Source organism: Oenanthe melanoleuca, chromosome 3 (genome assembly GCF_029582105.1).
Source record: "Oenanthe melanoleuca isolate GR-GAL-2019-014 chromosome 3, OMel1.0, whole genome shotgun sequence".
NCBI classification, from domain to species: Eukaryota; Metazoa; Chordata; class Aves; order Passeriformes; family Muscicapidae; genus Oenanthe; species Oenanthe melanoleuca.
In genome coordinates this window covers 48,812,921-48,831,497 of record NC_079336.1, presented here as the reverse complement: position 1 = coordinate 48,831,497, position 18,577 = coordinate 48,812,921, and the positions used below count along the sequence as shown (strand labels likewise).

Sequence of the window (18,577 nt, the reverse complement as noted above, 5' to 3'; positions counted from 1 at the left end):
GCTGTTAAGAAGAATCTGAATTCTCATGGCTCTAATAGCAATGTTATTGCTAGTATTTAATTCAGTTCCTCAAACATCTTTAGCCCTTTTTCATTACATAATTATTATTTGGCAGACCCCTTGATAAAACAGATATGAAAACTTGGATGGTCTTTTCAAAGATACATAATTAATTGCATTACATCACAGACACTTTGAAAGTAGCTTTGAGAGCTACTTTCCAAATATTCTTCATATTTTTTTGTTATTCAAGACACAAAATAAGATGCAAAAGAGGTGTCTTAATGGCTTAATTGCTTTATTTTCCCTGTCTATCCATTTTCTATACAATGCTAGAAAAATGTCATTTGAAGAGGATGTTTTTAGATATATAGAATTGACTTAAAGTGGTAGAGGTATTTCTTGTTTACTTGTAATGAACATGTAAATGTTTTCTCCTCTTTTTTCCCCATCCTTCTTCTCATTAAGCATTGTAATTTCTGAGAGTGGCAGTATAGCATGATGAATAAGAAAGGAGTTGAAAATAATTTATTGAAAAATAAATAATTTTATTTTTGACCCAAACATGTTGTTTTGAATAGCAGGTATCCATAGGGCATGCTAAGAAAACAGTATTTGATCTCCTGCAGAGGCCCTCAGCATTCAACTTTTCTATTGAAGAAATAAGATGTAATTAAATGTCAGTTGCACAGAGCCACTAAGCACAAAGAGTTACATTCTTCTTTTTAGCAGCTGTGAAGGCAAAAATTTGTGATACTTATGGAAGATTCAACATGATTTCCTTTCCCCATCTGCCCTGTGCTTTGTCTGGTCACTTTGTCATACTGGGAATGTACTGGGGAAGTACTTGTTTCTATTCCTGACCCTTCAATAAGTGAAAAGAATCTTTGGCTATCAAGTAGTTGGAATAAATTTTTTTCTGCTGTTATGTTGTTCAGTTTTGATTCCTGAAATTTGTATGCACTTCATGTGCATTCCTGAGAAGAAGTCACAAGGAAATTAAAGTAGTTGTTAAAGTTTTTCTTTCATTTGTAATTGCTTACCAAATAGTAGTTTCTAGTGCTATGATTGTCTGAATTTTTGTGGTTTTTAAATTGCTTATTTCTATTAGGACAGTCTTTAAGTGAAGAAATTCGATTCAAACTAGAAAATAATTGTCACACATTCTCTGTAATTTTCCCTTAATAACTGAACTGTTATTATAATAACAGAATGCTAAAAGAGTTTTCTATTTAATGAATATTTAATTTGGTGAATTGCATTAAAAACAGCTATCTGAACCTTATAAAAATGAGACTTTAATCGTTGTAATACATAAACAGGAACAAGTTTATGCTCTTTAGGATTATTAAATTTTATTATAGGATGCTTTCCTCCTTTCTGCTAAAGAATTGAAAACACCAGGACAATGCTCTTGAAATATTCCTGTCATTTCTTGGAACCAGCTCTGTGTGGCATGCATAGCACTTAGAAATCAAGAGCACAAATAAGCTCCATGGAATATTTGTATACTTTAATGAGTAACTGTGGAATGCACTTAGCATTTCCACTGTATAAGCCCTAAACTACCTCACACAATCTCATCTTTGAATCCAGGGGATTTTGTTTGTTCCTTTTCTTTCTGGAACTCATCTTGGCTGCTCCCTCTCTGACTGATTTCTGTCCCAGCAATGATTACTTAAAGAAGTTCCTGTTCCTTTCCCAAAATGAAAAAGAAAGAAGCAAATATCACTTCCTCCAGCCTTTTAGAAATTAATTCATCTTATGTATCAAATGTTCTCATATAAGAATACCAGTTCTAATATTTTTAAAAAGTGTTATGACACTTTTCCAGCATTGACCTTTTGTTTCCTCAGTATCATAAGGGCATTTAAGTAATTACATGAATTCTCATAAACTAAATCCTAAACAAAAGTATAGCCCAGATATAAGGCTTTTTTTTTTTTCCTGCTTAAGCTGATAACAATGTCTATTCAATATGTCTACTGTAAAACCACATTTTTCTCCTACTGTTCCTTCCTTTTTCTTTTTGTTAACATTTGCTCTGAAGATATGAGACAATACTCTCAAAGTGAGAACCCTCTTCATTTTAAAAGACACATTCTGCATTCATATTGAATGTAAGAATTGTAAAGGCAGTGTGGGATGTATTTGTGTTCTTATTTGCATGCCAAAATTCAAATTGTTCTCTTGACTATGGTTTGTATCATAACACTGTTGCAGACACAGTTCCACAGATGTCAGTATTTTCTGAATGAATTTCTTATCTGCATGTTTTGCAGCTGAGGTTTCCTAGATAAAGCAGCCTAAGATGAGTAATGTGTAACAGAAATTGTAAAGAAGCCATAATAAAAAGTGTAATACTGAAACAATTTCACCCTGCATAGACTTACTATATGGGCTGCTGACTTTGTTTTACCTAACAAGTTAGAATATGCTAGAGACAGACAATTCAGTTTACAAAAAGTATGAAATTCATCTGCCTTAAAAAAAAGAAGTATGAGATCCTCACCAGAAAATATGGAGACTCGCAGTATGTCAATTTGAAAGCGGTGATTGTTTCATTAGATAAAATATAAAAGATCTATTCCACAGTGGAATGAGGATGAAATTTGCTTTTATGAGTTAGTAGTTTTGCACTGAGAGAATTATTAAAACACCATCTATAAAGACAGTATGGGAAAAAGGCTTTTTTAATAGTTTGACTGTTTCCAAAACCTGAAAATTACATCTTTCTCTACCTACAATTGGAAACATAACACTTTGCTTATCAAATCTTGTAATCTTATAATGGTAACCACTAGATCACACATACTCTGCAACATATCAACATTGTTCAATCTTTTACAAGTGAATCTGCTTAAGTTTTAAATGAGGTGTAAGCATAGCCTTAGTTTAGGATATTAGGATAAACTCATTAAGCATTTTGCCTTAGTTTGTCTAACCCTCAAAAGAACATTTGAAGAAAATGGGGACTTTTCAAAATGAAACATTTCAGATTCATTCCAAGGAAAATCCAGTTTGAAATTATTAATACAAACCTTTTTTATATTTGTAGACTGTTGAAAAATAACACAAAAGTTTTTTCAAAGCTTTTGGGTTGAAAAAAAAAGATAGTTTAATAGATAAAACAAACAACCACACGCCCAAGCAAAGCAAAGCAAGGAATTAATTCACTCCTTTCCTATGCCATCACTCCAAATGTCTTTCCCTCTTTCTTTCCCAAACTTTATTTGCTGAGCACGATGCCATATGATATGGAGTATCCACAGGAATATCCCTGTGGCCAGTTGGCTTCAGCTGTCCCAGCTGTGTCCCCTCCCCACTCCTTGTGCACCCCAAGCCCCTCGCTGGTGAGGTGGAGAGAAAGGCAGAAAGCCTTGGCTGTGTCAGTCCTTCCCAGCAGGAACTAAACCATTCCTGCATTATCAACGCTGATTCCAGGAGAAATCTAAAACAATGTCCTGTATCCCCTACTACAGAGAAAACAAAACCTGCCCCAGCCAAAACCAGCACATCCTGGAAGAAGCATGGTTGGTTTTTCCTCCTTACCTTAAAACCTGTTTTGCATATCCTGCCTTTTGTAGTTCCCTGTTCTTGTTCCTGTCCCATTTGCACATATGTTTATCCTATCTTGCTACTACTCTTCAGGCAGAGAAATAAACAAAACACCCTGTTGTTGGGTGAGGGTTTTGGGGAGTTTTTATTTTGTATTTTTTTAATATACCTTTGGGGGTATTTGGTGATCTATGCAAAAAAAAATAAAAAATATATATATATATATATAGCCTGCGGCTAATTTCAGCACTGAAAGTTTCACAAATTGGAAACAAATAAACAAATTACATTAGTCTTATGAAAACAATTAGCAGCAAAATCTAACAAAATTCATTAGTACCATCCCTATTTCTCCTGAGGTTCCTCTTAATGCAACTTTTTTCTGATGTTTTCTAGAGATAGATGATAAGTAATAGGCTATATAAACATTTGAATATCACTTCAACATATTGCAATCAACACGAGTACATACCAGCCAAAAAACAAGGCTTATTTCACAAACACTGCAGATAGAAATAACACAGCAAAGCATTAACATTCCAAGTAAACAATTATAAAGTGATATTTAGCATTTCACATTCCAAGCAAACATGATCCCTACATAATTTTTTTTCAAAATAATTAATTTCTATCTCTTTTTTTCCGATTTAGAATTATGGGCCACATAATTAATTTGTAACTGCTGGCTGAGTTGCAAAAATCTTAAAGTTTCCCCTTCATGAATTTAATGGCTTTTAACAGTAGATTATACATGAGATTTTCAAATGAAATGATTGCAGCAGCTAGTTCTACTAATGGTTTTAGAATAATAATCAGGTAATACCTCTGGAAAACACTGTGGTGTCAGGCATGCTATAATTGCAATACATAAATAACATCACCATGTTTAAAATACTTGCAAGTATGTAGCTGTATAAGTCAGTCTATTACAGAACTTTGCAAATGCATGTAAAGAAAAAAGAGATATGTTTTCATATTCCAATAGCATGCAAAACACAGGGTGGTAATATTTTTTTACCCATAAGTAAAATATTTATTTGTATTTATTGAGGCTAGAAAGTGTGTGGTGCCCTAATTGTCTTCTACATGAAGAGTGTAATTGACTTTTTTCTTTTAATTTTTGCATAGATGAAAGAAATACACATAAATTGTTTTCTTTTAACTGTAAAAGACTAATTTGTAATTGGCATTTTTCTTCCTTTAAGGAATTTCTCTTTGTCAGTCTCGCATCCACTGTGATTAAGTTTTAGGGGATTTTGTGTTTGTGGGATTTTTTTAAAAGATCTGATTGAAAAATCTCTGACTAAGTATTTTGGTAGGAAAATACTGGTTTTAATCACAGTGGGTCACTTGACAATACAATGTTTTCAGTTACTTTTACTCATAAAAGTTACCTTAGTTCAAGAATGGAATAAGTCTATTTGCTGAAATTATTTCTCAGAAACTTTCTGTTTCTGGCCATGTGTGAACATAAAAAGGTCAGTGGTGGAGGACTCAGCACATTCATGTGGTCCATGGCTTGTCAAGCCTCACAGGAAACCTTAGTCTGGCACATTTGGGTTGTAAACTCTAATCAGGGGAGTTGCTTTATCTGTTTTCAAACAAAATCTGAGATTCATCTCACAGAGAAACAGAAACACTGAGAATTTGGGGGAAAAAACTAATTTCCATTCATAGATTTAGTAAAAGCAGTAACGCATTAGATTCAGAAGGATCTAATTTTCAATTTTATTTTAAAGTGTGCTTTTAGCCAAAAAGGACTTAACCTTTGCACGAGTCAGGCAAGAAAACCACAGAGGATAATACAACTGGATTGATACACCAGCACTTCTGATATACTGCTCTGTTTTCCACCATTTAGTGGGACCTGGAAGTCAATAAATAAAGCCTGCACCCTAGTTTATAATGCAGGGAGCCCTCAAGTCCATCTCAGTTTAGAATTGTCATAGGCAACAGTTAATTATTTCTAAATTTTCTTTTTTTAATATGGTATGAATAGCAGGGGAAAAAAAAGTCATCAGAAAATCAATTGCTTGAAAACTGACTTGTTTCAGATCCCAGCATTCCTCCAGTCATTTTCCCAAACAAATAACTGATTAATAGTTGTCTTTTAAAATCTTGTCAATAAACTCACAGTGCAAAACTCAGCTTTTGAAGCCAATTAGATCAATTTCATCTGTGCTGAAGTATGTGTTCTTGAAAGCTTTTAAAACATGATAGAAAGTATGACTACATATATAGTGCTCAAAAATTAAAAGGGAGAAAATATCCATGACTGTGAAAGGACAGAAAATAGGAACAGTCTTTTATGATCCCTCTATTTACAATAAAAGATAATTCACCTGAAGTCTAATAAAATAGATATGAGTTAGATATGAATTTAATATGAGTCTTTCTGAAACTCTTCAATATATCTGAAAGTCACTGTGAAATATAAAAACCAGAGAATATATGTGTGAATTTTGGGGGCTTACATTCAGCTATCCCAAAATGCAAGTATTCTGGGAGTAGTAGACTATAACACTGAGAAAAATTATGTATTTAAATGTGAAATTGTCAATAATTTCTCATATTGTGCTACAAGATCTCTCATTGAGCTTTTTAGCTAAAATCTTGCTGAGATGTGAGACCTGGCTTGTGATCACACTAGAAATTTGTGATGTTATAACTGACTTAACGGGAATAAATTCATGCAGATGTTTTCTGAAGGAACATGGAATAGGCTCATGCCCCCAGTTTGGAAACCATAAACATTAATCATCTCTTCCTTGTTTTCCTAGCTCCTGTCCGCTACTTTCAGTGTGTCTTCCTAAATGGACCTAATGGATTTGGGCTGCAATTTCCTATTAATCCCCCTTCAAACAAGGAAGAAAAGACTCACTCAAAGACTTCCAAGAGAAAGACAAGGAAACCGGGGCAGTAGAGAGACTGAGTCCTGTGATCACTGACATTTTGCACTTTATCTTTCCTGCTGAGGTCCACAGTAGCTACAGTGGTACTTGTCATTGCAAGAACGTGATCCACTTGCACTCATGTACCTGGAAAAAGTTTCCATGGGGCAGCGGCAGAACAAGCAGAACAATGAACCGTGTTTAACAAAGATAGCAATGTAAAAGTGCCCAGTTTCTCATGGAAAGGCTGCAATGCTAACAAAGCATTGATGTGACTGTGTGTGTGAGCATGTGCGTGTGTTTTCCTGCCTCTTTTGCTCTTGTTTTTCTTTACCTACATGCTCAGCATTGAAGTGAGTCTGTTTTCCATTTAATCTTATCTAAGGAGTGAGAGGTTGAATGTAGTTCTTATATCAGCAAGATTGCAAGACTAGCTGCAATCCTAAACCATTTCTTCTCGACGTTCAATCAAATTGCTGACAGGAAAATGCCTCACTAAGTCATGAAAATGTGCTCTGTGACTGGTGCTATTTTTATGTCTCATTGACCAGTGTAGCCTGAAGCTCACACTTACACGGAGCAGCTCAACACACTGTCAGTAAGTTGACTCCACCAGTCATGTTAATGATGAATATTTCTATTTAATCTGAAACTGTAAAAGCATGGACTGTTTGCCCAGCCTGTTGATGAAATACAAGCTCTTCTCTTCCTAAGACCCAAAGGGAGAAGAGAAAGTGAAAACACGTAGCAAAATTTAGGAAAATCACTGTTTTAGTGACATGAAGGTCCGAAGAAACAAATTAAATATAGTGCTTCCACTTTTCTTCTGTGACTAAATCAGATTGTTTTGCAGCAAAAACCATGTCAATGGACAATATACCAGCCAAAAATTTGCTATTAGCTTAAGCCAGATGAAAAGCTAGGATGTGAGATGCCATTCACAAAACTAAAGCAACCCAAATTTCCAGTAATTATGTGAATTTGATGCTATCTCAGATCAGTGAACAACAACAAAAACCAAACCCCCCCAAAAAAAATCAGAAAAAATGAAACATAAATGCATTAATCCAGGTATCTCATTTTACAAGATGAAATGAAAAGACTTCTCACAGCACACTACTGCAAATGGCTTGCAGTAGAACTGAAAGTGTGCTTGTCCTCAACCTTCTTTTGTGCATTTATGTAGAAATAAAGGATTTATTGTCCTAAAAAAAGAAACAAGATGGCATTTGATCAGTTTAAAGGTATATAAATGAAAACTGGCATCTCATCAGTCTGTCTGGCAATGTAAATAATGCATTTTTGCCAGCTGCTATTTGTTTGCATTTCCTTACTATATTTTTGCATTTAATCTGGGAAATATACAGCCGTGACCTTAGTTATGTAATTGCCTGCTGAAGCAACATCCTCTTTGTGTAAACCCACTACTTGTAGAGTCTGAACAAGCCAAAAACTATATATCACTTTTTTATTTTTAGTATAGATCAAGATAGCATTGGTCTCCTCCCCCTTACACTCTCCCTGCCCATCATCTTACTTTAATAAAATAATTGACTCGTGTGAGTTTTGGACAGCTGATTCTTTGACAGCTTAGTGCAATTCAGAAAGCTTTGCTGATACAGTGCTGGGTCCAGTTGGTATTCTCTATTGCTGGTCATGACCTCACATGAGCTGGATCCTTGGTCTTAATGTGCTCTGATATTGCACAGGTCATGTGCTGCAGAAGCTGTCATTGCAACAAGCAGTTTAGGCAGTGGTGACCAGAAAGAGGTAGGAGCAGGTCCTGCTCTAGAAGTAGCTATTCCCATTTAGAATCACAGTGTAGATATGAGTGTTCATGGTTAATGGCCCCCCAGACCCCTGTGAAATCTGCTCTGGAGATAGCACTGCCAACAGAGAATTTTTAATGGTAGAATGATGATCTTCAATTTTCTTTTGGTGTCTCTTTTTATATTTCCAGCAACTTTTTCCTTCCCAAATTGTGGTTTTGTATATATTATGATGGATGCTATTGCCCTAGATTTTACTGTGAAAGCTGTCTTAAAAATGAGATTCTAACTTTCTGCAAAATTAGTTAATTCAATATTTTATCTAATGCAAACAATCAGGACAAAAAAAAAATAATATACTCTAAGCCTTTTTTGTTGTTGTTTTTGTCTTCTTTTTGGAATTTTTTTTTTTTCATTATAGTTACCCTTAATTCTTCCTTCCTGTCTGAGATGGGAGATGACAAGAATTTGTTCTGGATCTCATTTCCATAGTGCTCAATTAGATATGTTTCAATGTTAGATATCTGAAAGCTTTGGAAATAATTGCATAACTGATGTAAAATCAATCATTTAATTTTGTTCCCTAATCTTAGTCACTGCCTGGAAAAACAGAAAAAACTGGTTTACTTAGAGAGGCAAGCTTTTTTCTCTTTAAATTCATCTGGAAACTTAAAAAAAGTTCCTGGTTTGCATGGTTTTACTCAAATTAGCCTGAAATATTGCAAAAACTTATGCTGATTGTTATATATTTTGGAAAATAAAATATACAAACCCTGTTTCAGTGGCTGTGATATGTTGTTCTGTGAAATCACAAGTGCAGGACAAGGGTTTATGTATGCAAGCTTTAGAAATCTTCTGATTATAAAGATGCAATTAGGCTGGAAAAATTACCCATCCAGCATTGTATTTACTCCTAATGGGCTTTTAGCAATACTTAGCCAGCTTTTTAACACATTTTATTGATTACACTCTGGCATATGGAAAGCTGAATTGTTGCTGCAGCCATTCAAGGTGTGACTTCATCTACACCAAACCGTTTATGTTCATCAAAGTGCTTATTTATAATACAACTGCACAACCAGTACAGACAAAGCTGTGCTCTCCAGTGACAAGTTTGTAGTTCAGACAATAAGGAAAATAGCCACCAAGAAACCGAGAGTGTAAAAAATTGTGATTTTCCCGACTCCCACACCCCACAGGAGCTATGCTGTATCAGGAATGTTGAGGCAGATGAGCAGATGTGGGAAGCAGACTGTAGCCTGGAGGTGATACAGCTGCAGTTGCTCAGCTCTGCACTGGGGTTCAAGAGTTTTTTGCCCTGCAGAGTTTGGTGAGCCATCCCACAGGTGAGGTGTGTCGCTCAGCAGTTTTTCTGCGCAATTTTCTCTGAGGTGCTAAAATCCTGATGAAGTCAACAGGAGCAGTCAATTTCCAGCAAGACCAGTGAGATAAGTTCTACACTGCTGCCTGACCCAGAGCTGTTTGCTCTTGCTGGTGCAAGTCCTCAGACCCCATCCCCAGCCCTCAGTCCCTGTTCAGTTTCACACTTCTACCCATGGAGTCCAGTTTCATCCATTTTAAAACCTTCCAGCAAAACAGTGCTTTTCTCAATGGCCCATTTCTCCTGCACCAGTTAGTGAGGGGTGCTCAGAGAGTCTGGGTAAGAAGATTTAGTCTTCTTTAGTGATTAACTGTGCTGGTGCCCAGCACTGCAGGTGCCCAGATGCTGGTGGGGGCTGCAGGGTAACCCCTGTGAGTGTCCTGGGCTGGACATGGCCAGCTCCAGATGGCTCCAAGGTACAGGGCACAGCTGAGCCCTGCTGCCATGGTGTCTCAGGGAAAGCATTTGTAAGGAAGGTTCGAAAATGCCACAGAGAAGAACAAAAAGAGTGAGAAGAAGAAAATGGATCACCAAGGTCAGAAGACGAGGAGGAAGAGGAGCTGCTGGGCACTAGGGCAGAGATTTCCCCATAGGCTGTGAAACACCCATGCCAGAGCAGGCTAAAAGTCTGAGAAGGACAAAGCAGTGAAGAGGAACCACCGTGGACCAACCATTACTGACAGAGACTGGTGTGAAAGAGTGACTTTAAACTCGAGAAAGGGAGAGGAAAGATGTTAATTTAATATTTGCCTTTCTGTTTCCCACTATCCAAATCAGGAATTCATAATTTTTGTGAGCTTATTTTCCCCGAGTCTTCTTTGCTCACAACAGTAACTAGCAAACAATCTGCCAGTCTTTAGCTTGACCCATGAGCTTTCTCATTCTTGTTCTTCCCACTTTCTCTCCCTGAGGGCAGGAGTGAGCAGCTGGGTGGAGGTTTGGGTGTTAACCAAGGCTGACCCATCACAGCTGGTTGTTACACAGATCCTGTACATGTCGTACTAAAAATCAACAAAATGATATTTGTCCCACACTTGGGGTCACCACTTAGAACACAGAACATATGGAAATTGTACATTGCCACAAAAATTTATCCCACCAATTCCCAGCTCTAGAACTTCACAGCTAGATTTTTTTTATACACAGCAATTAACTACTTAGTGTACTCTTTGGCATGTTTAGATGCCAAATTCTCCATGTTAAAAACTCTAAGACAACGTGATAGAAGTGCAGTAAGCACAGTTTCAGAGAAATGTCTTTATCTGCTAGATACAGGCACTCAGGAGAGCAGCTGAAATAGTTTTTCCTTTCCTATCTTAAAACTTTTCTTCCACCACTCAGTATAGGAAGAAATGAGAGACTTACCCCCTTAAGGAGAACTCTGACCATTTAAGCTGCTTTGAATTTAGATAGTCAGCATCTGACTGCCCTCAGTTACGTACCACTGGCAGCACTTCTTTCCAGGGATTGAAGATTTTGGAAGCCAAGAAAAAAATTAAAAATGTTACATGAGTAGTAGTGATGAAAGTGAAGATGTGAGAGGCTGGTAATTGACAAAATAAAAGGAAATACAAAATGTTTTATGAAGGTTCCTAGGCAGGAACCATCCATAAAAATAGAATTTGCTAAAGAATCATCTTAAAGGAGGTGATATTTTTGCCACCTTTTAGGTCTTCAGAAGGAAGAAATACAAAGAAAATTGAAAATATGAAACATGTATTATTTATACACCCAAAAAGATCACTAGAACTCAAGTTTTCATAGCATTCATTTATCCTGAATGAAGTTCTCCAGAAATTCTCAACTAGCAAATGTTTGAGTCATATTATTCACCTGTGGGCTAAACAATACTGAATTTTTAGTAATTTGATTAAAAAATGGAATAACACAACAATTTTTGGGTTTTCTCTTGGTTTACGGATTTTTGTGTATGCAGCTTGTTTGTGATACATACCCCACACATCTATTTGTTCTGAAGTCCTCACATCTCAAGGACTGGTTTGGTTTTGTTGTAAATACATCTCATACTGAAGAAGAGTTTTCTTCAGTTTTCAATTTTGTCTTTTATTATGATAGAGATAAATAAAATTTCTAGAATACATTTTATTTTGCCTGGTCCAATAGTCTAACAATTCAGTAGTGCTTCCTTTGGGAAAAGTATAACAAAAATTGCACTTTCCAGATGCCACTTTTATTACATTGCTCTTTTACCAATACTCAATAGATAAAATTTGTTTACAACTTTGAGCCTTTTTCTTTGGATGAGTTGCTTATTCTCAAAGGGAAAAATATGTTCTTGCTCAAATATTGACCCCTGTGTTCCCTTTGGCTTGATTCTTGTTCTGTATTAAGAAAAACCTAAGTTGTTCCATTTTTCTTCTCCACCCATTGCAGGAAAAGACCAAGTCCAAAACCATTTAAGGAACCTGGAGGTGCACAAGTCCATGGGACCTGTCAAGATACAGCCATGGGTACTGAAAGAACTGGCTGAGGAAGTGGCTATGCCACTACCCAGTATATTTGAGAAGTCATGGCAATCTGGTCGAGTTCCCACTGAATGGAAAAGTGGAAATATAATACCCTTTTTTAAAAAGGCAGATAAGGAAGAACTAGGGAACGACAGGTCAGTCAGTCTCCCCTCAATGTCTGACAAGATCATGGAGCAGCTCCTCCTGGAAACTCTGCTAAGGAACACAGAAAACAATGAGATGATTGCTGGCAGCCAGCATGGCATCACTAAAGCCAAATCATGCCTGACAAATTTCTTGGCTGTCTACCATAGTGTTACAGCAGTGGTGGATGAGGGAAGGGCAACAGGGATCATCTCCCTGGACTTGAACAAAGACACTGTCCCTCGTGACATCTATGTCTCTAAAATGGAGAGACGTGGATCTGACAGCTGGGCCACTGGCTGGATAAAGAACTGGCTGGATGATCATGCTCAAAATGTTGAAGTCAGTGGTGCCATGTCCAAATGGAAAGCGGTGCCAAGAGGTGTTCCCCAGGGAACAGTGTTGGGACTGGTGCTTTTTAACATCCTCATTGGTGACATGGACAGTGGGTTTCAGTGCACCCTCAGTGAGTTCACCCATGACACCCAGATGTGTGAGGCAGTCAACACGCTGGAGGGAAGGAATAACACCCAGAGGGACCTTGTCAGGTTTGAGAGGTGGGCCCAGGTCATCCTGATGAAGTTCAACAATGCCAAGTGCGAGGTGCTGCACCTGGTTTGGCGCAGTCCCAAAACCAATTTTAGGCTGGGCAGAGAATGGAAAGAGACTAGCCCTGGGGAGAAGGACTTAGGGCTGCTGGTAGAAGAAAAGCTGGACATGACTCAGCAGTGTGTGCTGGCAGTGAAGAAAGACATCTGTATCCTGGGCTGCATCAAAAGCAGAGTGGTCAGCACATCAAAGGAAATGATTGTGTCCCTCTACTCTGCCCTGGTGAGACCCCACCTGGACTACTGTGTTCAGGACTGGGAACCCCAGCACAAGAAAGATGTTGAAATGTTGGAGCAAGTCCAGAAGGGAGTTATTAAGTTGACCCCAGGGCTGGAGCACATCTCCTATGAGAATAGGTTGAGAGAGATGGGGCAGTTCAGCCTGGAGAACAGAAGGCTTCGGGGGTACTTAATAACAGCCTTCCAGTATGTAAAGGGGACCTGCAAGAGAGCTAAAGAAGGACTTCTTACAACAGCATGTGGTGACAGGACAAGAGAGAATGGCTTTAAGCTGAAGGAGGTTGGATTTAGTTTAGATATTAGAGAGAAAGTTTTTACTGTGAGGGTGGTGAGGCTCTGGAACAGGTTGCCCAGAGAGGTTGTGGACTCTCCATCCCTGGAGGTGTTCAAGGCTAGGTTGGACAAGGTTTTGAGATACCTGCTGTAGTGGAAGATGTCCCTGACCATGGCAGGATGGCTGGAACTAGATTATCTTTAAGGTCCCTTCCAACCCTAACCATTCTATCACTCTGTAATTCTAAAGGATACTCTGCCAACAGGCAAACTTCTTCCCAGATTTGATTGTACCTGAGATGTTCCGTTAATTTTCTTTCAGAATACTTAATGGTAATAAGCATGCCCATGTCTTAAACCTTAAGGGTTTGTCTCAGTCACCAATAAAATTGCATTAGATAGTATGGCTGGTGGCTGAAACAGCAAACCGCTGAATTTGGGTAGTAACAGAGGTAATAGGAAGTTTCTTTCTGTTAAGTGTGCTATTTGCTTTCATAATTCTAAAATTCTTTTCATTTTTTGTGCTAAATTTTTCTCAGGAATTAATTTGTTCTCCCAATAATCCCATGTTAAGCTCCAGCTAGAAGAAGAAAGCAATCTTTTTTGAAAGTGAATCATCAAACTGAAAAATTTTAGCTGTGGTAAAGAAAAACAGAAACATTTAATTCACCTGCTTTTTTAATTGTAAAAAGGAGTATCACAAAATTAGGTCTCCTTAGTTTTGATCCTGTCAAAGAAATGGGAAAATAAAGCTGCTAACATTAGTACTCCAGCCATAATTTCCAACTGAATCACAAAGATATAAATATGCATTTATCATGCAACCCACCTCCTGAGGGGTTTCTTTTCCTTCAGAAAAGATGCAAAGGAGATGTCTTGAACACCATGTTGTTAAATTAAAGCTTAAAAGTAGCATTTCAGTGAAGAAAAGGCAACATGAAGACAACTCGATGAGAACCTTCCACGTGCCTCTCCAAACTGCATCTTCCTGCCAAAGTCACACAGCCAGACTTTCCCAAAACAGCTGAGTCTCCTTTGCTTTGATGTGTGTGTGTACGAGTCTGCCTTGAGAAAATCTGAATAAATCACTGCTGCTTGATGGCTTTTTTGGGTCTGAAAGTCAATACAGCGTTCTGCTGTCTTACACATGTAAGTGATTACCTAGGTATGCTAACATACCCACATTTCAACTGGAATGACAACATGTTCTCTGATAAATCAAATTAGTAACTAGAGCAAAGACCTGGAGTGATGAGTCAAATAACATTAAGAGTTCTTTTAAATTCACAAAAAATAAGTCAAAGATAAAAACAAAAATGCCCATTTTTCTAAGATTTTAAGATCCTTACTGTTTAAATCATACAAATCATCCTCCATTTTAGTTTATTGTCAAGAGTGTTTTTTCCCATTAATGCCTTGCCAACTGATTTATTACCTCTGGGCAGATGTAATAGAAGTTAATAGAATCCTATAGCTTATAGGGACATTGTGAACCAGCTCCAAATTCACTTTTTTTTTAAATTGATTGATCATTTAGCTAATTATTTTGGAATCTTCCCCAAAGACTAGAAGAGAAAATTGAAGTACCAAAGCATTTTGTCATGTATTTATTTTCCAAACAAAAGCAGAAAAGGCATTTAGAAAATTAGTACCAGCAACAGTGAGGTTATTAAATGCTAAATGTCATGAAAATGAAACATCTGGGTGCTTCAGCTTCCAGAAAATATAGCCAGCAGCATGACTCTAATTTGCCCAAAAGTTAATGATTTAAAGGAAAAAATAATTTAGCATTTTTAGCTGATAGGAATGTTGTTGATGCCTTACAGTTTCAGTGCATTACAATTAACGAAAATTACAAGTCAACATAATCAAGGGCAAGAATACTTCAGAATTAATCCGGGTATGGGACACCAATTCACAGATTCATGGGGATATTTTACAGATGTATCTGTTTGTGGGCAGCTGTGTCACGGACAGGACTGACTACCAAACTACAGTGAAATGGATTTCTGCAATTTAGTTGACAAATTCCCTAAAAAAATTGCAGAAATAGAGCAGTTAACAAGTTTGGGTATGATCCCATTTGACAGCTATCACCCTTCATATTGAGACCTCTGCTATGAAGGGGTCTTTTATCACATGCAATCATTGTCATTCTTTTTCTTCCAAAATATATATAATTATCTGCTTTTATTTAGATAAATGCTTATATTAGAGTGGTAAAATCATTCTCTAACACTTCCTCTAATACTGATTAATATAAATAATATCACCAGCCAAGATGCAGAGAACTCAGTTGTAGGATGGAGCTGAGGACTTTAGAATTATAATGGAAGTATTAGTACAAGAAAATTCTGGTATCCATTTTTAGATCAGACCCTTCTTTTATTTTGGTCATATAAATGTCTTAACCAAAACTTTTAAGTGATAGAAAATTATTCAAATTAAATTGTTCAATACTTTTAATAAGACCAGAGGAAGACCTTTTCCAATAATTTCCCACACTTTAAAAGTTGATTTTAAAAATAGCAAACAATAATTAAATCCTGAAATACACAACAGAGACTGTGTCTGAATTCTTACCTGTTGATGGCTCAAACAGGTATCACTTGAAAAATACATTTAGTGGGGCTACACCCTAGCTAGCTAGCTGCACTTTGACAGTCATTGAAAAAAAAAGCATACAGAGACTGATGAGGAGAAATGTCTGTGTTTGGATGAGCAAGGACCTGGACTCCTATGGACATGCACTTGCAGAGACCTAAGCAAGTGCTTAGCACACAATTGCAAATTCCTGGAATCTAAAGCTGAAATAGGCCCTTATATTTTAACCTGTGGTCTTTTGTATGGAGCATAATAACTCAAGCTGGAATATAGTGCAATTCTTTGAAATCTGCTTCAGCCAAACTAAAAAATTTTGTAGATTAAGCACCCTCTTTTTACGCTGTCTGTAATTATGAGATTTCAGTCTCCAATGATGAAGACCTGTCTGTTTTTTCCACAAACACAACTACAGCCACATTAGTAATGGTTTGTTACTGTTCTTCCATCAACATTGATGAATCTCTGACAATTTGTGACTCTTGAAATTTGATTTGGCCAACTACAAAGGCTCACATGAGGCAGAGATCTGAATAAATCACTACAATGTAGTGCTTTGATGAGTCTGTGTTAATCATTATTGTATTCGATTTTGAAAATCAGATTTTTTCTACTGTGAAAACCTTCAAGAGATGCAGATTCAAATAAACCCCATCACTGTTATTCTCCAGGAGATGAAAAAGTGGAGAAGCTGTAAATATTTTCAGTTTTTGAGTACTGAGATGTTTAGCTAGGACAGCATGTTAGATCATATTAAACGTGCACACATTTGTACATTAAAAATTAAGGTTTATATATTAAAATTAACTAACTCAAATTATTTAAGAGTTTGAAAACTGACTTTGGCTTAATAGAAAGCCTTCCAAAATAGCTAAACTAGGCACTGGTTTATGAGACCAATTTTAAATTTATGAAAAATATATCTAGAGAAAAACTATTGAGTGGAAAAATCACGCACATTATAGAGATTAAAGACACAAATACAAGTGCAAGAGTGCTAGTGGAATCTCTCCTCCCTGAGAAAAACCTTCTTCCATTCCTTCCCTCTCCCTCTCTCTGAGAGGAGAGATCAGATCTGCAAGCAGCTGCTCACCCCAGGAAGAAATGAGAAGGAGGAGAGCAGCGAAAGGAGATGAGAGCAAAGTCAAGGCACAGGGGACATGAGGTTCTGGTGATTTGGAGGTGATGGAAACCAAGACACCATAAAGTCACTGCTGCAAAGTTAGATTTTACTATTCTCAAGCATTTTCTGTTCTTCCCTGGGGCAGTAGCAGTCAATTTTGCAAGTATTTCTGAGGGACTATCTTTGGATGTACAGTGCTAATGTTCAAAACAGGAATTCAAGCCATTTCCCTTGAAAAATCACAAGCAGGCTTTGTCTGGTTTTGGGGTTTTTTTGTTTTGTTTTGTTTTGTTTTTTGCAATAGCTTTGATGGATATCAATCCCTGATCAAATCAACTGACCTAGCCAGCATCAATCTGCAAGCTCTGCAGTTGAATCTGCTGATCCTCTAAAAAATTGGCATTATCTTTCTTCCTTCTCTGTTTTCTGGCAAGCGCCCAAATTCACTGAGATGTCTGTATCATACTGTACTGATGGACAAACATCATCCTAAATTTTGACTGTTAGATCCTCTGGAGGGGAAAAAATAGTCTCTGTGTAGTGTGATCACAGTGCTCTTTGGAAAACTGATGACCAGGCACTGGAGCTTGCAACTGTGATGTGCTGGAAAGCTTGGCTCTTCCTGGGGACTGAACTGCTGTCACCTCACAGGCAAGTAATCAGCTCACCCACCAGATATGGTCTCAAAAGTCTTTATGGAGATGAGCTTCATCATGTGTGTGAGGACTGGGAATTTTTTGCTTTATGAATGAGCCCAGCTCATGCTCCTGAGCTCCTCTTAATTGTTGTTATCAGTAACCACCATTTGTAACATATTTACATGGGGTTTGGCATACATCTCAATTGCATATAGTAACAATACAAACATTAATATATATTAGTAATTAGATACTATGATAATGATAATTTAGCTTAAAAATCATCTTATCTTTAACTATCAGGAGTCCATTGTATAATGTTGTGTGCTAATACTTGTTTTAATCTACAAAGTGACAGAAACAAAACAGTAAAACCTGAACTCATCTCATTTAAACATTTAGAAAAATGTTGGATTACACAAAAAAATGCAATGAATTCTATTCCCTAACTCAATTTCGATGGGAAATAATTTCTGTTATATTCTCACTGGTACAAGAAAGGAAAGCAGAAGGCCCAGAACTCATCACTGTGTCTGACAGAAAACCAACCCTTACCAAAATTAATTAATTTTGCTCTTTTCTGTGCTTTTAATGTGGCCAAAGGCTTCTTCATATGCTTAATTTCTTTTATATTGGAACAAATATTAGATAATGCAACTGTTCTTTCTTTGTCAAATTAAAAAATAATCACTACTATTTCATGAGATGAGTGTCTTCTATGTAAGCTCAGGAAGAGAAGTGCAGAGCCTGATATCACACCAGTAAAACCTTTTCCCTTCCCACAAGTCCTGGCTCAGCCCTCCACAAGATTCTATGAAATATTTGCTCCATTGCCTGCATCTCCCAGTAACTCTGTTCATGGCAGAACAAAAACCAACTCATT

The 18,577-nt window shown here is 37.0% G+C and overlaps 1 protein-coding gene across 19 annotated transcripts in view; it reads left to right on the top strand.

Moving 5' to 3' along the window:
• The window catches only part of TRDN (triadin), a 228,971-nt gene extending 214,540 nt beyond the window's left edge, over positions 1-14,431 (top strand). For 17 of the 19 annotated variants that reach the window (XM_056487101.1, XM_056487093.1, XM_056487098.1 and 14 more), the window contains one exon: positions 11,994-14,431. In XM_056487101.1, the coding sequence (XP_056343076.1) occupies positions 11,994-13,486 (1,493 nt within the window). In that variant the 3' untranslated portion in view covers positions 13,487-14,431. Of the gene's footprint in view, positions 1-6,338; positions 8,995-11,993 lie in introns of those variants that run through there. The other 2 variants (XM_056487103.1, XM_056487102.1) reach the window with 1 other exon arrangement.
• The last annotated feature ends 4,146 nt before the right edge of the window (positions 14,432-18,577 follow it).